General features: G+C 36.7%; 1 protein-coding gene across 5 annotated transcripts in view; it reads left to right on the top strand.

Annotated features, from left to right (window-relative positions):
- The window catches only part of LOC149817705 (uncharacterized), a 41665-nt gene extending 22871 nt beyond the window's left edge, over positions 1-18794 (top strand). For all 5 annotated transcript variants that reach the window (XM_089985692.1, XM_089985689.1, XM_089985693.1 and 2 more), the window contains 7 exons: positions 7857-8089; positions 8167-8418; positions 8505-8581; positions 8650-9052; positions 18109-18165; positions 18244-18302; positions 18381-18794. In XM_089985692.1, coding sequence (XP_089841818.1) covers positions 7857-8089; positions 8167-8418; positions 8505-8581; positions 8650-9052; positions 18109-18165; positions 18244-18302; positions 18381-18459 — 1160 coding nt within the window. In that variant the 3' untranslated portion in view covers positions 18460-18794. The remainder of the gene's footprint in view (positions 1-7856; positions 8090-8166; positions 8419-8504; positions 8582-8649; positions 9053-18108; positions 18166-18243; positions 18303-18380) is intronic.
- The last annotated feature ends 1017 nt before the right edge of the window (positions 18795-19811 follow it).

The raw sequence follows: 19811 nt of genomic DNA, 5'->3' as shown, positions 1-19811 counted from the left end.
GAGGGCTAATCTTAACACCCCCCCTCAAACTCAGGGTGTAAGAACTGAGAAGTTTGCGTAGGAAGTGAAACCTAGGTTACGAGAGCGCTTTAGTGAAGAAATTTGCTAGTTGATACTCAGTTGGAACATAAGGCAATGTGATGGTCTTCTTCAGAAATTCTTCATGAACATAGTGACAATCTATTTCAATGTGTTTGGTCCTTTCATGGAATATATGATTGCTTGCAATGTGTACCACACTCTTGTTGTTACAACATAATCTTGAGGATTCTGCAATGTAAACTCCAAAATCTTCTAATAGCTGTCTCAACCATACTAACTCAGACGTAGTTGTTGCCATGACATGGTACTTTGCTTCAGTGGAAGAGAGAGACACCTTCTGCTGCTTCTTGCATCACCATGAAATTAGAGAATCACCTACAAAAACACAAGAACCAGTGGTTGAGCGTCTATCGTTCACATCCCCCCGTTAGAATCAGAATATGCAATAACTTTTAACGAGGAAGTGGATGAAAGAAATAACTCATAATTAATAAAAATTTTAATATATCTAATAATTCTCATTACAACACTCATATGTACTGTAGTGGGAGCATGCTAAAATTGACTAACAGAATGAATAGCATGAGAAATATCATAACGAGTAATAGAGAGATAAGATAAATCTTGAATCATTTGTTTATATGAAGTTGGATCCTTCAGAGGTTCTCCATCATCTTTCTTTATTTTTGCATTTATGACCTTTGGAGTATCAACTCATTTTTCATCTGAGAGTCCTGACTGTTCTATGATCTTTGTTGCATACTTAGTCTGCGACAAAAAACAACCACGAGGTGAGTAAGTCACTTCTATTTCAAGAAAATATCATAGAAAACCAAGATCTGTCATATCAAAGTTATCTTTCAGCACATCTTTGATATGAACTCCCTGCTTGTCACCTCCTGTGATATTCATATCATCAACGTAAAGGAGTAATATTACCATTCTTGCATTAAAAGACTTAACAAACAATGCAGTGTCAGTATAACAAGATTTAAAGTGAAGTTATGTCATCACACTATTGAACCGATCATACCAAGCCTTTGGAGCTTGCTTTAAACCATATAATGTTTTTCGTAACCGAAGAATTTTTTCATGTGCTAAACTTATACTTACTGGAGGATCCATGTAAACTTTCTCATTGAGATTACCATTCAAAAAAATATTTTTTACATCCATTTGAAAGATTTTGACCTTTTTTTAATTGATGCTATAGAAATAAGGATTCTAACAGTGGTTATTCGAGCGACTGAAGCAAATATCTCATCATAGTCTATCCCATATTCTTGATTGTATCCTTTGACTACTATTCTAGCTTTATATCTTTCTAATGTCCCATCACTTTTAGTTTTTATTTTATAGACCCATTTACATCCTAAAGTTTTTCTTTAAGTAATGTTTGAATTTTTCATGTTTTTGCCTTTTCTAAAGATTCTGATTCATCATTCATTGCCTTAATTTATTCTTGATGATTTTTAGCATCATGGTAAGATGTTGGTTCTACATATGACTGTATAGCCATTAGACAAAATCAATACCTAGGTTCAAAAGAATTATAGGATACGAATCTACTAGGAGCCTTTGAAATCCTCATGAATTTTCTAACACTAGGATAATCTATATCTTGATTTTGGGAATCTATATCTTGATTTTGAGAATATCTTTCTAAAGCACATGGTGGATGGTCATCTTTATGTCGAGTATATGTTTGAATTTCATTATGAGATAGGTCTATACCATCAAGGGCCTCATTCAGATTCCCATGTGTATCATGAGTGTCCTCAATGTCATTCTCATGCACATCATGAATGTTATTACATCTTTCATGTTTATTGACAAGGTCGAAAAGAAATGAATAGTCACAATGCTCTTGGATTTTCTCTTTACCAAACCCATTTTCGTTTTCATGAAAAGTAACATTTTTTAAACATATAATTTGTTCCTTTTAGTGTTATAACATCTATATCCCTTTTGATTTTCGGCATAGACTAGAAAAATACAATGAATTGCTTTTGGGGAAAGTTTGTTGTTTTTGTTTGTAAGGACAAACATTTACAACCAAAGACTCAACCTTTTATAATCAGGAAATGTTTTAAATAATTTTTCAATAAGAAAATGTTTTTAATGTTTTTTTAAAGGTATTCTATTTATCAAATAAATCATCGTAAGAGGGGCTTCGGCCCAAAATATTTTTGGAACATTTTTTGATATAAGAAGTGTTCTAGTGGTCTCAACAATATGTCTATACTTCCTTTCAGGTAGTCCATTTTGTTGAAGAGTATAAGAACAAGATTTTTGATGAATAATCTCATTTAAGTCAAGATAATTTTTAAACTCTTTTGACACAAATTTTCCTCGAAAATTGGTTCTAAAGATTTTAATATTGGTTTTAAACTAAGTCACACAGACTCGGCTAGGGAGGCGATACACCAACGTCGACACGCCCCGACACGGGACAGACTCGGTCAACAAGTGTCAGACTCGGTCAACGCACCTGGGTCAAGTCCGTCCACTTTATAGACTCGGTCAACTTTGATCGAGTCTATAAATGTCTGTTTTTAAATACGTTTTGGACCCAGATTCAAACTTCTTCTGCATCGTTGGGGCCAAACCCTAAAAGGGGTTTACGACAGGGGGAGGGGCTTACCCTGTCGATTTTGCCTCCCCCAACCCCTGCAACTTCCTTCTACACTCACATCGGCGATCCAGACTCCAGTGACAGTAGCCAAAGGCGACGCCAACCACCGTCTCCCCCTTTCCTCCGTCAACAAGTATGCCCCTCATTCTCACTCTCTCCTCTTCATCCGGTAGGGGGCTCCCCCTTCCTCATTTTCTGGCGGGTGGCGGAGCCCCCCACCTCGTTCTTTTTTTCCGGCAGGGGGCGAAGCCTTTGCCGAAAAATAAATATGGCAAGGGCCTCCGCCCCCTGTCGGAAAAAAATAACGAGGCAGGGGGCTCTCGTTCTTATTTTTCGGCAGCCGCCCCCCCCCCCCCCCCCCCCCTGCTCCCTCTGCTCGCAAAAAAAAAAGAACGAGACAGGGGGCTCCGCCCCTGCCTCATTCTTATTTTTTGGTAGCCCCCTCCTCTCTGCACCCTCTGCTCGCAGAAGAGGGGCTCGACCCCTCCTCGTTTCCCTTCTGTCCGGCGACCAAGTCTAGGCTCGGCCTGTCAGTCGAGAACCTCCTTCCCCCACTCCTCCCTTCTTCGTCCTCTCCTTCACTGCCGGCAAGCAGGGCCTGCCGACCCTCCTTTTTGCAGGACAGGTAGGGGCGAAGCCGTTGCCGCCTCTGCTTTTCTAGTAAGGGCCTTCGCCCCTTGCCTTCCCATCTTCTTCGCCAGGCAAGGGCATTGCCCTTGCTGCCTTTGGCTTTTTGGCAAGGGCGAAGCCCCTACCACTGATAAGGTTCGGCAAGGGCTTGCCCTGCCCCTCCTTTTTGCATCAGACAAGCGGTTGGGCCCCTGTCTCGAACCTGGTTTGTAGAGAGGGAATAAACCCCCTCTCTGCATCATCCCCTCGAAGAGGAGGGCCTGGTTTGAACCTTATTTGCATAGAGGGAACGAACCTGGAGCTCCTATTACTATTTTTTGAAGTGTTTATTAACTTTATTTTATTTACTTATTTTCTTTTCAGTTTTCACTTTTCAGATATAATGGCGAGTTCTAGCGGCAGTGTCAATATAGTTGGTTCAAGTTCTAACCCTGAATTAGAAGTTTCTCAACCACTTTGGAGGCTTGTGACAAAATGGATATATATATATATATATATATATATATATATATATATATATAGTCCCCATGTCCGATTTTTTTGAAATTGCTCCGCACCCGTGTAGCACCCGCACCCGCACCCATGTGACATAGGTTTTAAATTGAGTCTTTGTATATCCATGATTTTTTTTAAAACAATCAAATACTTCGGATTTGTGTTTGAGAAAATATATCCAAGACTGTCTACTATAATCATCTACAAACACAACATAATAAGATACTCTTCCTTTGGATACAACTGGAGCCGGTCTCCATACATCCGAATGTACCAACTCAAATGGATTTTTAGATATAAAATGTTTAGGCCCAAAGAGTAAAGATTTCATTTTACCAAGAATGCAATATTCACAACCAAAATCTTTTTCTTTATAGCTTGCAAGAAATAAAAACAAATTTAAGTTGGACTACTTGGATTTCTTAGTCTTTTGTGTCAATTTTCTATATCTTTCTTTTCTACAAAATTACAAAAGGTATGTTTTAATAACTCAAGATTGTCCATAACATAGAGATCTCCTCTTATATGACCTCGCCCAATCGACTTCCCGGACCGGAGGTGAAAACAAAATTTTACATCCATGATCTGCAATTTGAGAAACGGATAAGAGGTTTAAATAATTTGGTACCTATGTCATAGGGACTCGGCCAACTGGGTGCCGCACCCGCATCGACGCGATGCGGGTGCGCGTGCAACACCCAGTGCGGTCAACCTGACCCTGGGTGTGTTGACCGCACCTAGGGTCATTTATGTCCAACTTTTGGACTTTATATATATATATATATATATATATATATATATATATATATTTTCCGCACCCATGTGACATAGTTTGGTACTATTCTAATATTTGGTATAAAGGAAGTTTGTTGTTTTTGAAAAACTCCAAAACTTTTAATTTTTAATGAAGTTCCATCGGTAGTTGAATCATACAAATTATTTGGGTTAGTATAACATTCAGATAATATGAACTCATTTGGAGTCATATAGAAAGAAGCACTAGAGTTAAGGATCAAAGAAGTCTTACTAGGGTCAACACTTGTGGATACAGTCGCCTCCGATAAGGAAGAAGCTTGATTTTTGAACATTGGTTGTAGTGCCTTCATGAGTTGCATCATAGATAATGAGCCGATGCATTTGGAGTTGTTTACACTATTTCTTTCAAAGGATGGTCTCATCGAAGCCACCCTTTTATTATATCTTTGATCTTCTTTCCTTCTTTTAGGACAAAAAAGGCTTGATATATCTTGGTTCATAGCAATGGTTACATATTATTTTGATACCCTTCTTGTATTCATGATCACTTTTTTTATCACTTTGACTTTTATAATCATTGAAATTTCTTCCATTCTCATTATTTTTTACAAAGTTAGGAGGTTTATAACTCCTAGTGTGATTTTCGGGCTTTGACATACAAAACACAGATTCTTCATCCTTTGAAGCGGATGATTTTTTAAACTTATTTTCCTTCATAGTTAAATCTTCAAGAGTTTCAACTATGGTAGGTACACCTCCTCTATGAAGAAGGGCCGACTTGGTCCCTTCAAATTCGGGTCTAAGCCCATTAACAAATCGATAAAAATGCTCCGTTCTAATATTTTTTCACGGAGTTCTACATCTTGTGGGCTATGTCATTTTGGCTCTAGAAGAGCCAATTCATCTAAAAAAAGAGAGAGCATTGTAATATTCTCTAATGCTCATCTCTCCTTGGGTTATAGTTATCACTTTATTTTGCACATTGCATATGTGAGCAATATCCTTGAGACTGTACATATCTTTAAAATACTTCCATGCATTACTAGCGAAGTCAAATTTTGTTAAGCTATAGTATTTGTTGATGTCAACACTATTGATGAGCCATTTAATTATCTTGGAATGACCCATCTTTCACTCTTTCCATTTTTTCTCATATTCGGTAACGGCCTTAGACATTTTTTCTCCTTGAAGAGTCACTTCCTTCACATTTTCATTCTTGGTAAGTACAAGTTTAGGCTCTCTTTCAGTACTATCAACCAAACCCCATAGACCCTTTTTCTATATTTTGTGTTTCACTATGGATGCCCACATCACATAGTATCATTGAGTTGCACGGGAACGGAGACAATCACTTCTTTTTTATTCTTCATGTTTTACAATAATGAAAGAGAGAAAAAGAGAGAACGAAAGAGAAAAGAAGATAACCAAAGATTTGTTGAGGAGCTCTTTGATAGTGCGTTTCTCGATGCAATGATCCCACAAACCGTTGCTCCACCAATCTCACGATCCTCCTATTGGCTTTTCCGAATTAATAACAACTCAAAATCCTCAAAGCTACCATGTAATGGAATAACACAAAAGAAAATAAATGTCACTTATGGACTTACAAGAACACAAACAATCAAATACAATACTTTATCAAGCCACACTACCCACACAAGAGTCAAACAAATATTCTTGTATTGAATGAAATGCTCTAAAAAGCATTGAAGTGTACATGGGATTAAAGCCCTATTTATAAAGCATAAGAGACAAAAAGGGTGCAGCCCAACTAGCTGTTGGGCTGCTATGTGACTGTTGGAAGCAGCTCCAACAGCTAGTTGGAGCTGCCCACATCACATCATTATACAAAAAACAAAAAATAAGAAGAATAAAAAAGGACACAGTCAGCCCCTAATGGGCTGATGCTTATTAGATTGTGAAAAGACCAGAATGCCCTTGATGGGTATTCCGGTTTATATATATGATTCTATGCATTCATGTGTATTAGGTAGCCCTATATACTTTACCCTTTTCTGGCCATTGTGATACTGAAAACTGTTGAAGTCCGTACCACCTCAAACGGTGTAATGCCCTATGCCCATGTTCTGTCTTATCACAGCCCATAACTGCCCATAAAATGTTTAGTCTCATGAATGCCCATCACTAATAATTGAGACAACTTTGGACCCAGTTTGATCTGGAACAAGCTATTCCTTGACCTGTACTATTCTTGTTTCAGATTGGCTGGAAACCATCGTCACTGTCCATTCTAGCTGGTCTGATCCTGACAATTGCAGCCAATCTGATGGTGGAATGTGGCCAGAAAATGCTAGTGTATGACCATCATGGTACACTCAAGTTTACAAAACATTTTTCCGTATATATATATATATACACACACTTGTTTTCCATCATGTGGCAAAGAATACATGTGGGCTGGGTAGGTTTCATGATACATATACATGTACACACACATTAACACCCCCAGCATTGTAAGTTGCTGGAAATCCACCTGAGGTTGGGTTTTCAAAACTTGTTGGGCCATTCGTCCCTTAAAGACTTCGCTCAAGCTCAACCTATCAATCATTAAAATCCAATTTCATGTGGAATTACATGGACCAAAAAAAGATTGCATAATAAAGAACCTGAAAAGTGTACAACAGGTGTCCATTAATTTTATAGCATAAAGTAAAAAATACCATTGAATACGTCTTGAAATAGCATGATCCTTTGTCTTTTCTTGGTTCTAATTGTCAACTATTTCTGATTTCTTCTTACTGTCAATTTCTTCTTTTATTGTTTCAAAGGGAAAATAAAACAGAAAACTCAATCTGCAAGTGTACAATTTTAGTTCGTTTTTCATGTAAATATTGTGCGTCAACATGAACGTGCTAAGGTATCAAAACTTTTGAAATGAGAAACTCTCCTTCTAGTTTGAGAATATTCAACATACAGCATAAGGAACTCAGAACTAATTTTTATGTTAATAGAAATCTTGTGAAATGCTACACATGAGATGTGGGACTGAACATTTTCATGTCTTGATATCTATACATGAATAACGGTGATAAAAATCTAAAGCTTAGATTGATTGTGGGTCTAAGAAAGTCAGTTGAGTGGAGCACCTCTTGTTCATGTTTAGACCTTCAGGCCACTTATGTGCATGTGCATGTGCATGTGCATGTCTTCATATATTTGATTGATGTGATCGCACCTAATTTTCAGGTAGTTTATTTTGAAAATGTAGTTGTCCATTGGTTTTTGAGATTCTTGTTTTCCTTACTTCATATGACCTATCAAAACTGTTGGTTTTCAGGAATCTCAAGTTACAGAGAGAATGAACGTTGCAATTCTGTAATGGCTGATGAGCAAGAAAATCATTCTTTTGTAGGGAGGACTGATTTAAATGATGTGCAAAACCAAAAGCTGAATGTGACAAGATATTTTATTATTAAAAGTTTAAGTCACCATAATATTCAGCTCTCAATTGAAAGAGGTATTTGGGCTACACAAGTAATGAACGAACCAATTCTGGAGGAAGCTTTTCATGTAAATGCACAAGTCATTTTCTCCATATTTTCTGTTCTCCTTTTCTTCTTCTTATTGCTTCAATTTGTATCATGCAGAACTCGGACAGAGTAATTCTTATCTTCAGCGTCAATATGAGTGGGTATTTCCAAGGTTATGCACAAATGATGTCTCCTGTTGGTTGGAGGCGTGATAATGTTTGGAGTGAATCTAGCAGTGGAAATAATCCTTGGGGACGGACTTTCAAAGTTAAATGGCTTCGGTTGCATAATCTACCCTTTCAAAAAACTCTTCATCTTAAAAATCCATTAAATGATTACAAACCTGTTAAAATTAGCCGTGATTGCCAGGTTTGATCCAAAATATATTGCTTTTTTATGTAAAAACTCCTTGGAGGACTATTCATATGTATGTTTTAAATATTGTCGATTTTCAGGAGTTAACACAGGAAATTGGTGAAGCTCTCTGTGCACTTATTGATGACAGAAGTGGCCTGGACGGAAAATTGAAGAGGTAATTCACACTTGCTTTTACTTTTAAGACAAACCAAATTTATTGATTTGGAATTCATTTGCTGTTAGGGGTAATTCATTTGGAGATGAGTACTTTGTCAAAAGGCCTTGTCGGGAATCTCCAGTTCCCTCGTCAGAAGAAGAATATGCATTGCCAGCTCATTCTTCACAAATTGCATGGGGCAAGACTCCAGTACCATATCCTTCTGTATATTATCAACACTTGATGTCATCTGATTCTCAAAATTCACAAATACCGTTTGCAAGACCTACTGATGGTTTGCTGTCAGAACCTCTTCCTTCCCCATTGGAGGTAAAGAAAGGTTCTTGGATAAGGCATCCTCACGTTTATGAGAAACCTGCAAGTAGACGGGGAGATGGAAATTCTTCTTGGTTGGACAAGAAAGATAATCCTACTAATGGCCGAGCACATTTTGATGATTCTGTATCTGAGGAAGATATTCTTGATATGGTAGTCCCCTTTCATCTTGATCTCGCTTGTCTCATTTTGAGTAATTAAAATACTATCAGCATTTCATAAGTAGATATAACTTTTGAAGAAGTTTGCCTAGGTATCTATATGGTTTATATTTTTTTTGGATAAGTGCATATTGATTTCATTTAACAGTTTCTAAATCCTGCTGCTCTACTAGCACCAGGTTTAAAGGATATGTGAACGAAAATAAAGAGACTGAACAATAAGCATAAGTGAACTGTGCCTGAAACCAAGTTGGAGCAAAAGGGTGAGCTGGTATGCTTCTGTTCGGTAGTACAGGATGCAGTTGTCTTAAGTCAATATACCAGGATTATGATTAGCCTAGGAAGTATGCTAATGATTGGAATGGTTCTCTTGAGCCTGTCCATGTACCCCTTAATAGCTGTCTGCTTCTCAAAGTTGCACATGCTGCTATATGCTTGCCTGCATAAATTTATAAGAACATTGCTGACAAAGGATAAAATGTCAAGAAAATCATGTAGGAGAAAGAAGAGATTAGACTCAGATGACATCCTAGGTGACAAACCAGATATGAAAGACGGCACACACTTTGAAAATCTCATCTTGGAGATATATCATAACATTAGTATTTTTTTTCTTTTTTGGCATCATATCCAAGAGGAATCAGAACTGACTCTAGAGACAGTCCCTCACTCGGTACACTGATGGAAAAGATAATTACAACAGAAAGCATGAAGAAGACTTGAAAAGGAACAAGCACCAGATACTCTCTCTACAGTATTGGCTTTACCTATGATATAAGAGGACTCCTTATTTGCTCAAATATATGACATCAAATGCAAATTCAATCCAAAGCTGAATGAAAGATTAAATGTGCTAGTATCGAACTGGAAAAGGCGGAAAAAAGTTGTGTTATATGGACAGAGGAATTACATTACCTGCGTTACTACTTACAAAAGAATATCTTCTTTTTTTATTGAAATATTAAAAGTCTTCTTTGTTTTATTGTAATATTAAGAATTGTACCAAATTACTAATACATTTAACATGACCAGAAGAATGGTGGCCTACTCAATAGTGTTTCAACTAAATTTGATCCGCGTTTCTCAAACCAACTGATGCAGCAATATGCATCACAGACATTGTCATATAAGTTGCCCACAACTCTATGAACCAATACTTGTTTGCTTCATCACCAATGACCTTGCACACTGCAGCTACCTGATGATAATATAAATCTATGGACAGTATATATTTTTTATAAATGCATGAAATAATTCCTATTTTAGGAGCTAAAATCCACTACTGGCAAATAGATAGCCAGTGATAACAGAATCAATCTTGTACATAGATGGATGGCCATCAACTGTGATAATGAGAGTGCAAGGGAAGTAGAAGAAGAGCTAGATAAAGTGGATCCACCATGGGCTCATGTGAAATAAATGCCCTGATTGAAGAAAAAATTGAAAGCTTACTTCATAACAGAAAGCAAAGGGTCCAAGGCATTTCTGATCAGAGTACACTATTATATTGATACATGGAGTATCATTCAGCACTGGAACCATCTTCATTGCAGATGAATCCAGATGTAAAATCAGTTCAAGAGACAACATGTAAGCTTATATGTGCTCTCGATTGGAGTACGTAATTATCTGTGATTTCTGTGGAATTGTGGGTTGCTGCTGCATTAACTAACCATAACCAAGCAGCAAACTCCAAAGCAGATTGAATTCCAATTCAACTGATTTTCAAAAGTTGGTATTCACGTAGCAACATGCCCAATCTTTTGGCTTTTAATTGTAAAGGCAAGAGATAAGGGTCACCGACAATATGCATCTGATTCCTAAGGTGTCTTGTACCACAAATGTAATGCTAGGTTTTATCCAATACAGCTGGCTAAAGGCATCTGGGAACATGATTCTGTTATTCCCAGTGAGCCATTGTATTAGCAACAACACGGTCTAAAAGCAGCAGACCTTTGTGACTGCTGGAATAGACCAAATTGACATGTAGATGCAGTCATTATGTTAAATGAGTCATAAAAATTGTAGAGAATCTCAGACCAGGATTGTTCCTTCAGCCTATGACTTCCAAAATAGAACTGCCCTTAAATTCATAATAACTTGCTTTACCACTTTATCAATATGCACAAAACTGTACGGAAGTCCACAGCACCATAACTCTATCAAAGTTTAAAACAACATATAAATGACGTAGAAAAGGATGAAGTCAAGGCTTGTAGGTGCACTGGGACTCCAAATAAATGGGATAAGGGTAATTCTAGACCATGAACTAAAAATAGTCAACATAAAATTTCTAGGACTCTGCTTAGAATGGTATAGTTGTTTTGAAGTATAAAAATCTGACAAAATTCTGATGGAAAAGTTCTTGTCAAGCGAAGCAAATCGAAATAATCTATTGGTGGAGATGTTATCAATTTTACTAACCTAGATTGCAATTTGTTAGATGGGGAAGGTATAGATGAAAAGGACATCTCTAAGATTTATTGCTTATAATTTTTTTTTAAAACAAGTTGAAACTATTATCAACATGCTGCTGTAGGACAGTCAGTCCGATGAACGTTTAGATTGGTTGATCTGTTGCAAATAGAAATATGGTGATCCTTTTCAGAATTGTGACTGGAAACACTAAAATCCTTTTTCTTGTGGCTCTGGTTTCCATATGGTCCTATGCCATTGATGATCATGTGTGTTGTGTGTGTGTGCACACACGTGCGTATGTATGTCATTAAAGAATGTCATATACATGTATCTGTGCTACCCTCATAGTTGTGTATATATGTTTATTGTTGAGGGGCATTTGTGTAACATAGTTTAGGGGCCTTAGTCAACTATTTTTGTCCTCTTGTGTAGCAAAGTGGGGGTCGACCCCTATATGTTTTATATTCCCATTCTTTTGAAGTAATGAAACCTTAACACTTTTGAGTGCTCTTCTTATTCTTCCTCTTCTCTAGTGCTTGAATTCTCATCATGCAATATGGTATCAGAGCCATATTGACACTAGAAAGAGGACTTTGTGGGAGCATTCAGAAGTCTGCAGAGGTGTCATTCTCGCTCCACCTGAAACAGGCACGAAACCGAGGTGCTGATATCAGCATGCCCAGGTGATGTTCTCAGTTTGGCCTGTTTGATGTGGGGATTTGGTAACTGTCGATCTTAGAAGTAACATCAATAAAAAATCACAGCGATTGGAGCAGTATTGGATTTTCTGTGATTTTTCCAATATTTTCAGTTTTCGGTTTCATGTTCGGTCCAGATTTGCCTATTCTGCTTGGTGTGGGCCTATCGTCAGTTTTTAAGCTGGCAAGTGAGATGGGTTTTGGTCGTTTTTTATTGAGGCGTCATCTGATTGTGTTTGTGGGGCTTAGAACCTAACTTTAGTTGAGTTTTATTGCTGGCGGTAAGCAGGTTCTTGGTATTTTGTTATGTGCTGACTGTTATAGTTGGTGTAACGGCACAAGTGTAATGTAGTGTTTTGAACATCTTTTTCATGCAATTTGTGGGTGTTATTGGTATTCATACACTACTTTCGGTGTCAATGGACCTCTTTATTGGGTGTTTTGGACCTTTTGGTGAAGTAATTGGCATCGTAGCATTATTGTGACTTGTGCTTGCTGTAGCTGAGTGTTATACATATTGTATTGCCTCCTTTTTTGCTGTGTTTTGTGTGTTTGGGTGCAACAGTGTGAACTTGTAGTTTGGGCATTGTGGTGGTATAGAGAAGGGAGATCCGATTCAACTTACTCCGGTGAAGTTATATGGGACCAACTTTGGTTTTTGGTCTGATTTTATGACAGCAGTCATTGATGGAAAGGGTTTGGGGGGTACCTTGATGGTACCAGTGTGAAGCCTAAAGAGGGTGACCCTAATCATGATTCATTGATGGAGTGAAAAATGAATAATGCAAAAGTAAAATCGTGGATTCTTGGGTCCGTGAAGCAGAAAATAACTATGAACATTTCAAAATTTCAAGAATCCAAGGATTCATGGCTAGGTTGCAGTATATGTTGTCCTCAGATATTTTAGGGAGCAGTTGTACGTGCAATTTTTCTGATGAGGTCAGATGTTGTGAGAGTTGTAGGTTATTTAAGGGTCATGCTCTCCTGTTTAGCCTTAAGCCTCAGAGTACTTGAGTCTAGTTGTCCTTTTGAGATCGTTCACTTTGATGTTTGCGGTCCATCCCTGGTGTTGTCTATAGGTGGGCCCATGTATTTTGTAATATTCATTGAAGATTTTTACTAGATATACATGGATATATTTTATGAAATCTCATACTGATTGTTATTTTTAAATCATTTTGTGTGTATGTTGAGACTCAATTTGTAGCTAAGGTGAAGACCCTGAGATCATATTCAAGGGGAGAATATGTGGGTCTAAATCAGAGTTACAGGAAGCTTCTTAGATAAGTGGGAAGCTCACTTCTCGGAAACTCGTTTTGAAAGCCCAATCACTCCTCGCTTCCGAAACTTGATGGGAATCTCAATTCTCCCATGTTTCTCTTATTCTTTTCACACGCTTCATCTATTCTTATATGTTCTCTCACTACTTTTCATCTTTTTTATGTGTTTCCTCTCGCTCTTCTCACTCACTTCCATGTGCTTTCTCTAAATTGTCAATCATCATTTTTAAATTTTGTTAAAAATTTAATTTTTACAGTAAAAAGTCATGAAATTTAATAATAGTCACTTTTATTTTAGTTTTATTTGTGTTCCATTTCAATTCTTATATTATTATTTTTATTCCTTGCTTCCCGCTTCCTATACGTTTTAAAATGCATCGCTTCTTGCTTCCACTTCCCATATCCGCAACCTTGGTCTAAATATGCATGAATTCTTATTGGAGAAGGGCATATGAAAGGTCATGTCCTTACACTCTAGAACAAAATGGTGGGCCCATGTATTTTGTAACATTAATTGATGATTTTAATAGATACTTGGATATATTTTATGAAATCTCAGAGTGATTGTTTGTTATCTTTAAATCATTTTATGTGTATGTTGAGACTCAATTTGTAGCTAAGGTGAAGACCCTGAGATTATATTCAAGTTGAATAATATGTGGGTCTAAATATACATGAATTCTTATTGGAGAAGGGTATGGTACATCAAAGGTCATGTCCCTACACGCTAGAACAGAATAGTGTGGTAGAAAGGAAAAATATGCACATTCTTGAAACTACTAGAGCCTTGTTTTTCAATAGTGGCATGCCTAAGGTGTTCTGGGTGGAGGCAATCACAGTTGTACATTTGATAAACCGGAGACCATCTAAAGTTATCAAAAGATTTTCTCCATATAAGTTGATTGGTAAGGAACCTGATTATGACATGTTGAGAGTCTTTGGTAGTACTTGCTTTCACAAAATGACACGGAATCTGAGACACAAGAAATACAAAAGAATAACAATTTTTTTATCAAATATATATGAAATACAAATGCATTCTCATAATGCATTTGGCTAGATACAATAAACCATACATAGCCACAAGGAAAAAACAAGACAAAAAATATATTTTATTAATGAGAAATATTCACACTATCTCTCACCAATACAATAAAAGGATAAACAATATAGAGGAAGACATAACTGCTAGTACTAGTCAAACTAGTTAAAGCAAATCCCAACAGCTAGTTTGACTATTCAAAGTAGCCATGAAAACAAATCCTAACAGCTAGTTTGACTAGTCAAATTAGCCGTTACAAACTACAACGGCCAGTTGGTCATTCAAAAAATGCGTAAAAAAAGTTTTCAAAAGCGCTAGGTGGTGCCTAGTAAGTAGACCCCTAAAAAATTGGTCGAGGACTAGGCAGGACTAGTTGGTACTCCAATTAAAATATAAAAAAGTATGCAAAATATACATAAAAATATGTTTAATTCTTTTATTAATAAGATGTTTTCATTACACAAGTACAAAATTACACATGCTTTCACAAAATATATTAATATACATAACCAGAATATACATATAATTGTACTCACACAAGATATATATATATAATTATTCATAACATATTCAGTATAATCAACAAAATATGATTTTAGCCTTTCGCAGAAGCATAATAACACATACATATATAAATAACATATATATACATCATAAATAAAGTTACACACACATATATAAAAAACTTAATTAATTAAAATTTTTGTGCATGCTTTCAATGTTTTACAGAAAAAAAACTTAAAAGCAAAGTCACACACACACACACACACACACACACACACACACACACACACATATATATATATATAAGAATAATAATGACTAAAATACCCTCGTGCCTAGGTGGGGGAAGCATAGTGTCACTGACTAGGTACCTTAGTTGGCAAAATTGGTACCTTTTAAGGTGCCCACCTATGAATTGCAAAGCCTAGTCTTTTTACTTATGCCAAGACTGACTAGGCGGACTAGTCGGTGCCTAATCGGGGCTTTTGAGTACATAGAAAAAAAGAAAAAGCAAAAATAAAATATTTAGTCATTTTAATAATGACCAAAATGCCTAATCTAAACTAAAGTATACCGTAAGTATACTTACTAATCGAATAGGTATACCTAGAGTATACCTATCCTAAAATATATAAAAGGCATACCTAAAGTATACCATGGATACAATTCAAATTAAATGTACAAGAATACACATCAAAAGAAAAAAAGAAAACACCTAAAGTACACTCAAGTGTACTGTTGGTGTATAGAAGACAAATACAACATAGGGCAATGCTACATATATCTTAACACTCACTTTGTTCTCCTTCCACCTCATCAAAGAGACAAGTTGTCCCCTAAAACTGTTAAGTGTTGTTTCATTGAATGTCCTGAAGGGCAAACATGTTATATATGCTATGATCTTGTTGAAAAGAGAGTTTGGACCTCTAGGCATGCAGAATTTCTAGAGCACATGCCATATTATAAGAATAATCATCAAGTTGTTGACCAAGAGTCTATCTTTTCCTTCTTAGTGCTTTTCTCCAAAGATCCAGAGAAAGATAAGGATAAAGATTTGATTACTTACAACAGAAGACTATTAGATGTTCCTTTTCATTCCTTCCTTGAGCAGTATGATCAGGAAGGTTAATCTTCACTAGAGTCAAGTCTCAGTGCTCCCCAGGCCAATCTTGACAAGCAAGCACCTGAACCTCCCTTCATTCCTCAGGTGCACAGAAGTTTTCGACCTTCCATTCCACCAACTCGTTTTGTATCCTATGATTCTTTTTCTACTACTCACCAAGTTTTTCTAGCCATGATTCAATCTTACCATGAACCAAAATCTTATGCTAAATCTGTGAATCTGTGTTAGAGCCTGAGTGACAAAGGACTATGTCTGAAGAATTTGAGGCATTGGAAAGAATGAAAGCCTGGGAGCTAGACAGGTTGCCTGAAGGAAAGAATGTGGTTGGGTGCATAAGATCAAAAACAGGGTTGATGGATCGTTTGAAAGATACAAGGCTCGACTTGTAGCGAAGGGCTATAGTCAGTAATATATAATAGATTTTGCTGTAATCTTTGCTCCAGTTGCACATATGATGGCTATCAAGACTTTGTTAGCAGTAGCAACTGTTAGAAGGCGAGATTTGTGGCAATTATAAGCCAAGAATGCCTTTTTGAATGGTGACCTGGAAAATGTATATATTGAGTTGCCTCAATGAATGATAGATAAAGAGAGTAGAGTGTGTAAGTTGAAGAGAGCTTTGTATGGTTTGAAACAAGCTTCAGGAGCTTGGTTGGACAATTTTAGTACTGCAGTTGTGAAGTTGGGTTAAGGGCAAAGCTTTCATGATCCTTCAATCAGGGGCAGTGTGTACTTTTGTTGTTTGTGGATGATATGATAATTGTGGGGGATGACAAGGTTATGATCGAAGACGTAAAGCTAGGTTGGCATAAAACTTTGAAATGGAAGATTTGGGCAAGCTAAAGTATTTCTTGGGGCTAAAAGTTGCACTCTCAGAGAAGCTACTTGTTGTACAAGTATGCCACTGATTTGATTAACAAAGCAAGGCTAGCTGAAGACAAGAAACATGCGGATACTCCTATGAAAGTCAACTGCAAGCTAAGACATTCGGATGAGGAGCTTCTTGATGACCCTACTGCCTATAAGTAGTTGATAGGGAGTTTGATTTATTTGACTATCTCGAGGATAGATATCACTTTTGTTGTGAATGTTGTGAGTCAGTTCATGAATGCTCCCTGATCTTCTCACTTCGCAGTAGTGTTGGGAATTATCAGATACATAAAAAACACCATGCAATATGCACTATTCTTTTATGTTTTCTCTGTGTTAGAGTTGAAAGCATATTGTGATGAAGACTTTGAGGGAGTGTCTTCAGATCAACATTCTACCACTGGGTTATGCATATTCTTGAGAAACTCCTTGATATTGTAATGAAAGGAAAGTATGAGTTTGCCACTTGATATTTGACAAAACATGATCGTCCAGTTCCTCTAAAACCTGTCACTTAAATTCCCCTAAAAAAGGTATGGTTGAGTGGAGCGAAAAGGGTTTTCCATGAGATGGAAAATGAGAACTATTAGTCCCACATGGATTTTGTGAATAAGTAATTGTCTGATAACGAGCAAGGAATATCCATCTTTCTGCTATATATATATGTGTGTGTGTGTGTGTGTGTGTGAGAGAGAGAGAGAGAGAGAGAGAGAGAGAGAGAGAGAGAGAGAGAGAGAGAGAGAGAGAGAGAGAGAGAGAGGTACTTTTCCCTTACAATTTTGCATATACACTATTTTGGTCCAGGGAAATTTGAGAATTTCCGGTGTGTATTTACATGAGAAACCTGAGGATAATAAATTTGAATGTTGGCTAATCTGATCATGAGAAGCATAACCTGGTGGTACATAGTCAGTATAACCATTAGAATCATAATTCTGTTTTTTTTTTGGCTCACTTCTGGATGTCTTTATTAAACTACCTTTTGCTTAAAGATCATCCAAGTATTTGAGCAAAATCAATATTTTGCAGCAATTCAAAGATGACCAGATTGAGTGGACTGCCAGGTTTTCTTCTAAACATGCCATTTTTTGTTCTTTTGTTTTTTGGCTCCAGTCTTATGAGGAATATCTACAAGCTCATGCAAGAAATAAGGGGTCATTAAGCCATCAGGTCAGTAGCTTTACTGAGGCTATTTATTCATTATGCTTGTCAAGCTGCTTTCTAACTTGTGGTTTAAACTATTTGCAGGCTGTGGGATCATCACAGCCTTTGCCGGTGAAATCGACTAGAAAGGATGACGATGATCAGTAAGTGCCTGTCATTTGGTGTTGCTAGTGCTAAGTTGTGGTTGATCTTAACTAATCAAGTGTTTTTCATGCTTTCAGATACTCGAAATATCTGGCGGACTGGTACAGTTCTCAAAGGAGACGGTTAATGAGCACAATCACCCTCCCACACAAATAATTTGTGGTGATTCACAATCATATTGTCAAATGGTGCTTGGCATGCTGATTGTTTGCGTGCTATCAACTGTTCTGTAAAATATAATCTTATTTATGTGCAGTCCAAAAATTGAGGACCAGTTTTTGCATTGCTGATTGATGGAACATTAGGCTAAAACGGTTTTCGTTAGACTATATCCTTCAAATTCTGTATAAATGTGTATGTTGTATTATTTTGGCAGCTCTCAAGATGTATTTCAAACATCTACTAACCAAACTTTATTCATTCATGGCTAGAACGCTGTTGTTTAAAATGAAAATACAAAGGATACCTATAGTGGCATCCTTTTTCTTTTTACAGTTATGCATGTATTTTTTTCTACAGATTTCTGTCTGACCTTCTTCCCCCATCTATTCAAAAGATTACCTACTGTATGTATGTTGAATTCATGTAGATGGTAAAAGGCATGTCGATGATGATATTGATCATGGACCATGATCAATAGTTTAACTTTTCTAGTGAAAATTAGTATGCTTAGAGTTAAAGACTTTTCATCGCCTTCTCTCATGCTGATCATTTCAAAATTCAAAGTTTATCCACTGATATGAAATCCAAGGAGATCTGGCTAAGTGCAGTAATGGAACATGCTCAATCGGCTTGTTTAGAATATTTTTTTATTTGCTTTAAGTTCGTCTTAATGTAAAATGTTTGGTTTGCACTTTGGCCATGACCGTAGTCAGTTTACATGTGGTTGATTGTCTAGCCTTATGTAGCCTAACCATATAAAGGTAACGGGCCAAACAAGTGTTTTTTTTTCGTACCGATTGGATGTGTATAACACAATGATCACATTTTGAAGACCTGTGTCCAATTTAAACAAAACGTTCATGTGTAAATTTTACAAAAAAATACTAAATGGTTTTGAATTAAACTGCGTAAGATAAATAATTTTGATTATTTAATATAATTGGTTTGGTATGGGTGTATCTAGCTGGATGCAAAACCAAATGCAGGTTAATTTAGGTGCAATCAACTCACTATTATCATTATCATCATCACGCTTTATCCTAACTACATTGGATTTTTCATTTTCTTGATTGTATGAAAATTTATTTGAAATCATTTATTGGGCTTCTATTTTTCTCACTCTCCCTTTTTTTGTTTATAGGGTTTATATTTGGTACTAATGAAGCTATAGAACTATGTTAGAAATCATAGATGCAAGCTGTATTGGCTCGATCTGACCACATGAATGAGTTTGGCATGGTTTGTTTACTAAGTACCGGTACTTGATCTTTTTGAGTTGGGAACTGTTACATTATGTGCCACCAATTTTTGAAGCCATAGAAAGACCTGCTTGCATGCCATTATCG

The sequence above is a fragment of the Nuphar pumila genome, chromosome 13, assembly GCF_984573655.1.
Source record: "Nuphar pumila chromosome 13, dmNupPumi1.hap1.1, whole genome shotgun sequence".
In the NCBI taxonomy this organism is placed as follows: Eukaryota; Viridiplantae; Streptophyta; class Magnoliopsida; order Nymphaeales; family Nymphaeaceae; genus Nuphar; species Nuphar pumila.
The sequence above is the reverse complement of the archived record's forward strand: the minus strand, read 5'-3'. Positions and strand labels throughout refer to the sequence as shown.